General features: G+C 44.0%; 1 protein-coding gene across 1 annotated transcript; it reads left to right on the forward strand.

Annotated features, from left to right (window-relative positions):
- The first annotated feature begins 3,269 nt into the window (after positions 1 to 3,269).
- LOC147882138 (gamma conglutin 1-like) lies at positions 3,270 to 4,730 on the forward strand. Its single transcript, XM_087401937.1, has one exon. The coding sequence runs from the start codon at positions 3,489 to 3,491 to the stop codon at positions 4,629 to 4,631; it is 1,143 nt and encodes a 380-aa protein (XP_087258063.1). The 5' UTR covers positions 3,270 to 3,488; the 3' UTR covers positions 4,632 to 4,730.
- Positions 4,731 to 7,379: the final 2,649 nt, after the last annotated feature.

The raw sequence follows: 7,379 nt of genomic DNA on the forward strand, positions 1-7,379 counted from the left end.
GAGAGAGAGAGAGAGAGAGAGAGAGAGAGAGTTCTTAGTTCAATTTCCCCTCCCAATACAGTAGCAACTCCACAAATTATAAGATCAGAATGGTTTCGGTGATTTAAAAAATGTAGCTTGTCTTAAACAATGCAAATGTAGCTTCAAAATATAGATAGATAAATCCATAGCTACTCTCTCTCTCTCTCTCTTTCTCTCTCTCCCTCTCTCTCTCTCTCTCTCTCTCTCTCTCTCTCTCTCTCTCTCGCTCTCTCTCTCCCCCTCTCTCCCTCTCTCTCTCTCTCTCTAAATGAACGAACGTATACAAAAATTTTATAAAAAGCCTCCCTCCCCCAGACATACACCTCTCTCTCTCTCTCTCTCTCTCTCTCTCTCTCTCTCTCTCTCTCTCTCTCTCTCTCAGATATGCTTCCCTCTCCTTTCCTTAGGTATTCATGCCCCTCTTGTCTTCCCTTAGCATTAATGGACCCCTACACACATCTCTCTCTCTCTCTCTCTCTCTCTCTCTCTCTCTCTCTCTCTCTCTCTCTGTCTCTCTTTGAATCCTCGATCCCTCTCGAGGTGTGGGCTTTTTATTGAGAGTGATCAAGGATTGAGAGAGAGAGAGAGAGAGAGAGAGAGAGAGAGAGAGAGAGATTGCAACACGTCAACTATAGCAAGGCTCACATAAACCTATTTCCTTCCATAAGCCAAAGTCTCCATCCTTGAGCTTTGACTTTCAAGGAGTACAGTGTAAAGTACTCATTTCTATTGCTTTCTTTTGAATTCTTCTTCTCATTCTCCTTCCAAGTTCCCATGCATTCCATTCCACATTAGTCAAAATCTCTCCTCTTTTATAATGCTCTTTGTTTACTATATAAGCCATAAATGTTTCATCTGTCTTGAAGTTCTATTCTATGAAAGAAAGAAGTCAAAATACTACCTAGAAACTAATGGAGAGGTGATGTGCATTAAGAAAGTCTATATGGTGATGCATGGGGAATTTCAATCTCAAATAGGATTTGAAATTCCGATTACATCAATGGTATCCTTTTGTGATCCATGGTAGAGATAAAACCCCCGACCTGCATACCTTGGCTCCTATGTTTCATTTGCTTCCTTGTTTTTCTCCTCACTCACATGATGTCCTCTATCCCTTTGACCCTGTCTCTCCAATGTAGGCTTGTTGAAGCTTTCAGAGAAATGGTGCTAGCTCGTTTTGCCCATATAACATAGTAGCATGTAGCCCGGGTTGCTCTTTGCATCTTAGCATACATTGTCTCCTCCCCTTATCAATGTAAAAACACACAGAGAGCCTTACTATAGCCCACACCTCTCTCTGTCTCTCTCTCAAAATGGTCCGTACATTTCTATGCATGCAATAGATAGAGAATAGAGGTACAAAAATGTGTGCTTTTCTACCCAAGCAAGAGCTGAAAGATAAGTGGAACCAAGGGGGGGGGGGAGAGAGAGAGAGAAAGAGATTGTACGTGAGGTGAGGATGTGAAGTCCTTGGAGCTGGCTGCTGGTTGATGAAGTTGGCTGATGGAGTGATGGAGCTAGTTTTACACTGCTAGACGTCGAGATTGATAGCTTTTAGAGCTTCACAACTTTCAAGCATGCAATAGTTCACGTTATTATTTGAAAGCTTGCACTGTGAAAATATATTGTGACACAACAAATAGACAAGACACTCTTTATTAAAATCGACTTAGAGAGAGGACCTCGACTCTATATTCAGCTGATGCCTATGGGCCTTGTTGTTGTTGATTACAACAGAGAAAACTAAGACACTACTATGGACTAAAGCTCACGTAGAGCAAAGACTCAAACACAAACTATGAGAACGCTCCTCTATGCTATGAAGCACCACCTCTGATCAGAGATCTCCAGACCGCGTCACATGGAAACCGCCATGACTCCAGCATGCACTTGTCTACCACCCTAGTCAACCAATCACGGTTGATTGGCTTACATCAAATGTTCTAATCAATAGACACCATGTCACCCTAAAGTTCAAGGGCTCCTCCCCATGAAGAGAGCATGAAGATTAGAACACCAACAGAGATATGGAGCGGATCGAGGTCACACAAGCAGGAGCTGCTGGTAGCTCAAAGGTGAGCAACAGAACGCGGCTGGGCATCCGAATGAGCAGCTGGAGAGGCCGAAGATGGAGCTGGAGGTGGCGACCGAGATGGAGAGCAACATAGCAAGCTGGCTACAAGTGGCGACGAAGATGAAGCAACAGGATGGCGCGAGACGATTGCTCGAGTGATGGAGGCTACAAAGCAGAAGAGGTCGAGGCTGCTCAGCGGGAGGAGGCTGCTCAACGGGAGGCGATGGAGGTTGGAGGAGACGGGAGGCGATGGAGGCTAGAGATGGGAAGAGGTCGAGGCTGATCAGTGGGAGGAGGCTGCTCAACGGGAGGCGATGGAGGCTGGAGGAGGCGATGCACGAGAGGCTGGAGGCGATGGAGGAGCTTGCTCATTAGTGCAGACGCGAGATTTGGATTTGCCTGCAAGGTGGTGGAGCGTCATGACGATGATTCATGACGTGACGGCTCCTTTGCATTCATGGCGTGGGAGCCTCAACATTCTTTCTTCCACCCTCCCATCGTGACACGTGTCACATGAAGTCTCCCTCCCAGCTTGACACGTGGCAGGTTGGCTACCTCCTCTCGTGAGGACAAGTGGCAAGGTTGGCTCTCCTCCCGGGAGTCGGGATCCTTAAGAAATAGTATGGATATGGATATAGATATAGATATAGATACAGAAGATAAGATAGAAGTATTTGGTACTCAAGTCTCGACTCTCAATGGATGTAAAGAGCTCTGTAGTAACTGTGTGAACGGGACGGTGTGTATAATTTTGACAAATGACAAACGGGTTGAGTACTGCGCAAGTGTATGATATCATAGTGGATAAAGGATGAGACGATGGAAAGTTTGAAATGTTTGTGTCCTTATCGATTCGATCACTAGGTGTTTTAGCTGGGATTCGAGAAGGTTTGATGAAGAAGATAAACCTTCAAAGTCTGCGTCGGCGTGAAGAATGAACAAACAAACATCGCATTGACGGTGAACATGTGTCTAAATGATGCCAAAGTGCGGTGTGCATGAACAATGTTGTGGATGGAAAATTCCGTAGATTGAAAGACCTGCTCACAACAAATTGTCAAAATGTAGCACAAATGTCGTTTTGACCTGTCAAACTTTAGCACCGCCTGAATTCATGCAGCTTATAAATTGAGCTTTCCCTTGCATATTCCCAACCCCAAGTCAATAGATTTCCGCCATATCCTATCGAAATTACTCTCATCGCATTTGACATTGGTGCACGGAGATTCCTCGAGCTTGCTGAATCCCATTCTGCTGCTGCCCATCGAAATCCATTCGAGGCGGTTTTAGGACGTGAATCTTGTTCTGCGGCAGTTGCTACACTCAAGCTCGTGATATCAATCGAATCCATCAAGCGTTCCTTTGAGCTTGCAGCTCATCCACGGCTTTGGAGATGGATCGAAGAGTGATGACAGGGACGAAAGCCAGCTTGCTGCTCATGTTTCTAGTTCTCGCCGGACCGGTTGCTTCTGCTGCTTCTTCACCCTCTGCATTTGTTGCGAAGGTTGTTGCCTCCGGCTCCCATTTCTACCTCGATCTCGCCGTCGGCACGCCATCGCAGACGCAGCTCTTGCTTCTCGACTTGGGCAGCCACATCACGCAGCTGCAATGCTCTTCTAACAAAAGCAGCAGCGACTCGACTTTCAATCCTTCCGCTTCCTCCACCTTCACTTACCTCCCTTGTACTGGAACTTCGTGCCCTCCCCAAGGAGGAAGGCTCGCCTCCGATCGCCTCACTCTCAACTCCACCACCGGCAGCTCCGTAGGAGCTCCCTCTGTCGTTAATCATGTGCAATTCGCTTGCCAGAATGCAAGAAACTCTGGCGCCGAAGTGGCCGCCTTAAGCAGCGCGCGATTGGCTTTGCCTGCTCAATTCGCCTCTCGAGCAGGCCTAGCTCGCCGATTTGCCTACTGCTTGCCATCGTCTCTCAGCAGCCCCGGCCCGATCTTCTTCGGCGGGAGAGTAGACTATTTCTTGCAGGCCCAGACGCCGCTCAATGTGTCGGCCGTGCTCTCCTTCACCACCCTGCACATTAACCACGGCTTATACGCTCTCAGCCTGGAAGGCATCACCGTGGACGGGACATCCCTGCAGATATCGCCACAAAACTTGCAGATCGGAACCGCCCAACCTTACACCAAGCTCACAAGGTCCCTTTACTCGACTCTCCGGTCTAGCTTCGCCTCCAAAGCTGCCTCGCGCAACCTCACCGCAGCTCCTGCCGTCGCCCCCTTCGAAAGCTGCTACCTTGCCTCTTCAGCCTCCTCCACCCTTCTTGGTCCGGGAGTACCCGAGATCGATCTCCACCTTCAGGGCAACGTCACCTGGCAGATCTTCGGTCTGAATTCCGTCGTGTCCGTGTCGGATTCCGTGATGTGCTTTGCATTTCTCGACGCTGGCATTGGGCAACCGTCGGTATTGGGCACGTTCCAGCAGCAGGACAACTTTGTGGAGTTTGACCTCGAGAATTCCCGTGTGGGTTTCAGCGGGCTCTTGGATGCTTACAGAACTGTATGCGCGAATTTCAACTTCTAAGCTCGACATCAACCTGGGCCCTGGAGACAGTGCTTTGCGGGGAGAATAAATACGCCAAAAAGAACGCGTGATAGGGGGCAATTGCCAATGAATAAAATGCCAGTGTCCTTTTTCAGATTCGAACAAGAAAGCATGAATGGATTGTGCAAGAGAGAGAGTGTGAGAGAAGTGAATACAAATGCATGATGTCAACAAAAGAGGGAAATATCTTCCCATTCAACTCTTGGTAAATATTTGCTAATTTTCTCATGAGTCTCTTCATAAGAGTATTTTGCTACGTACCAATTGTCTGGTAATTCTCCCAGATCCTCAACATTCTTAAGTCGCATAGTCTTTCAGCTTGCTCTTTAACTTCCTTCTGCAATCGATTAGATATCTGTTCATCTAAGGAGCTCTTTATTTATCCTTTGAGCTTCTCTTGGATCTCTCCCTTGATCTTCTCATGCATATCTTCCATTTGACCTTCTCCCACAATAATTTTAGATCTTTCTAGATTCAAAATCGGTGTTGAAAGCCTAGCTCATTTAGCTTCTTGATACATTGATCGGTTCGCTCACGATCACTAAACACAAAGCATATAAAACAAGTTGTTTTTCCATGTTTGAAATTATTAGTTTTGTCATATGTGCATCCTAAAAAATGTGGATCATTGCATCTCCATCCCATGCTTCTTTCCTTCTTAGCTTTATTGAGAACCAGCTAAACATTTGATCAATATGGTCGTGTGTGGCCCACCAGAAGGAATCTTCATTTGACATTTAAAATATGCCTTTCTCCACAAGCATGACAAGTATGTCATTACAACTTGATTCTTAATCTCTCTTGATGTGTTGTCAAGTTGGACATACAACACTTTCATAATAGGTCGTGTGTGATTCCTCAAATGCATCATTTAAAACTAAAACTAGAATATTAGGATCATTTCTTTCATTTGGTGTTATTAGATAAACCTTGGGGAATAATTCACCATGGCAGACCATGCAACCAACCACGTGATATGTGATGAAGTTCTCCTCTTTCAAATCCTTGGGCACTCATTTGTAGTGAGGAAGAATAGTCTTCTTTTGATCCATCCCATCAATGATGAGTGTGTGGTATTTCTCAAGCTCTTTGTAGTTCCTCTTGCGATTCTTTGCTAGCTTCTTCCTTTCTAAGGATCACATTGACCCATACCATCAATGATGATAGTGAGGTATTTCTCGGCATCTTGGTAGCTCTTCTTGCAATGCTTGCTAGCTTCTTCGTTTCTAAGGATCGCCTTTCTCGATGCTTTTGCAACCCCACAAAGGTTTGTTTTCCAAATGATTAAAAATAATAGATGTTGCAAACAAACTATTTCCTAAGAAATAATAAAATTTCATGACAACATTATATGAACCTCTATCTTGCCCTTGATTTTAATTATGTAAAGCATTCAAATCTATGCATCTGGTACATACACGACAGCAACAAACCTTTGGTATCCTCATGTCGAACTCATTCTTCCAAATCTTGTAGGAGTGTTGGTAGGTGACATATTCATCACTTGCAGCACAACCATTGACTCTTTATACATGGAATGGATATTTTCTTGGAGAAAGTATTGGGTAAGTGCAATTGGTCTCTCATTAGAAGAGCCTCAACATGTTTTTATGCAAAGACTTCCAACCAAGAATATAATATGAACCAACATGTATGTGGTCTAGGAACTCTCATTTTTCCTACTATAAAAATGTGGGGGTCTTTATAAAGGTCGGCCAGTAATCTTCTCAACCTCTCATTTCCAAGAAAATGCATGAGTCTAAATGCATTATATGACAAACTATCCTTGAATACTAAATGAGTACTCAAACATAGTTTTGCTCATCTAACTCCATATTAGATAAGGTGAGACAAAAGTTGCATTTTGGGAACTTCAAAATTGGATGTATTTTGTTAAATTTGGAAAAGTTTTCATGAAATGTGCAAATTTTTTCATTCATTGTGGGAAATTGTATTAATTTAGAGAATTGTGCCAATATTGAAATTTTTGCTAATATTTGAAAATTCCAATCATCATCGAAAACTTCATTGGTTGTGAAACCTTTCATTGGGTATAAGAACCCAAACATAGCATTTGGTAGTGTGGTAGAGTTTGAAAATCGTGTTGGTGGTGTTAACAAACACCGTGCAAAGTGACCACTAGAAACAAAGTAATCATTGGTGAAAGGCAGGTTCTAAAAATTATCATATTAATAATATGCAAATATTGGGAGACAGTGGCCAGCATCACCGCCTAGAACATTTGGGTTGCTCATTGTATTCAGGTGATGGGGGGCAAACAGAAGACTCTGATGGCTACCCTAGTGGCCAGATGGCAGGATATCATTTTCACACTATGCTCCACCTAGGAGTGTGGCATGCTAGGTTAGAGGCGGGCTGCCAAAAGGTGGGACCGTTTCTGTAAGGTTTGGCTTGTGGGTATTTTCTACACTCTTTACATAGGAAATATCTGCTAGATGTATAGACCACCTCTGTGGCTGTTAGCCCTTATTCTAGAGGTAGCCTAGGCAGTGAGTCGGTGCCTTGGGAATAGGTTGATTGTTTTTCTTCTAATAGCCTTGCCTTTGTAATTATCATTTTTTAGCTCCTTTTTTAGGGCTAAAAGCATCGGGGTTTATTCTCAAACATTAATAGATTATTATTTTCTCTAGATAATAATAATGATAATACTATGCAAATATGCATTGATAATATCACAATAATTGAGAAACATCACATGAAAGAACA

Source organism: Dipteris shenzhenensis, chromosome 30 (genome assembly GCF_047967505.1).
Source record: "Dipteris shenzhenensis isolate YYH24624 ecotype China chromosome 30, Dip_SZ_1.0, whole genome shotgun sequence".
Classification (NCBI taxonomy): Eukaryota; Viridiplantae; Streptophyta; class Polypodiopsida; order Gleicheniales; family Dipteridaceae; genus Dipteris; species Dipteris shenzhenensis.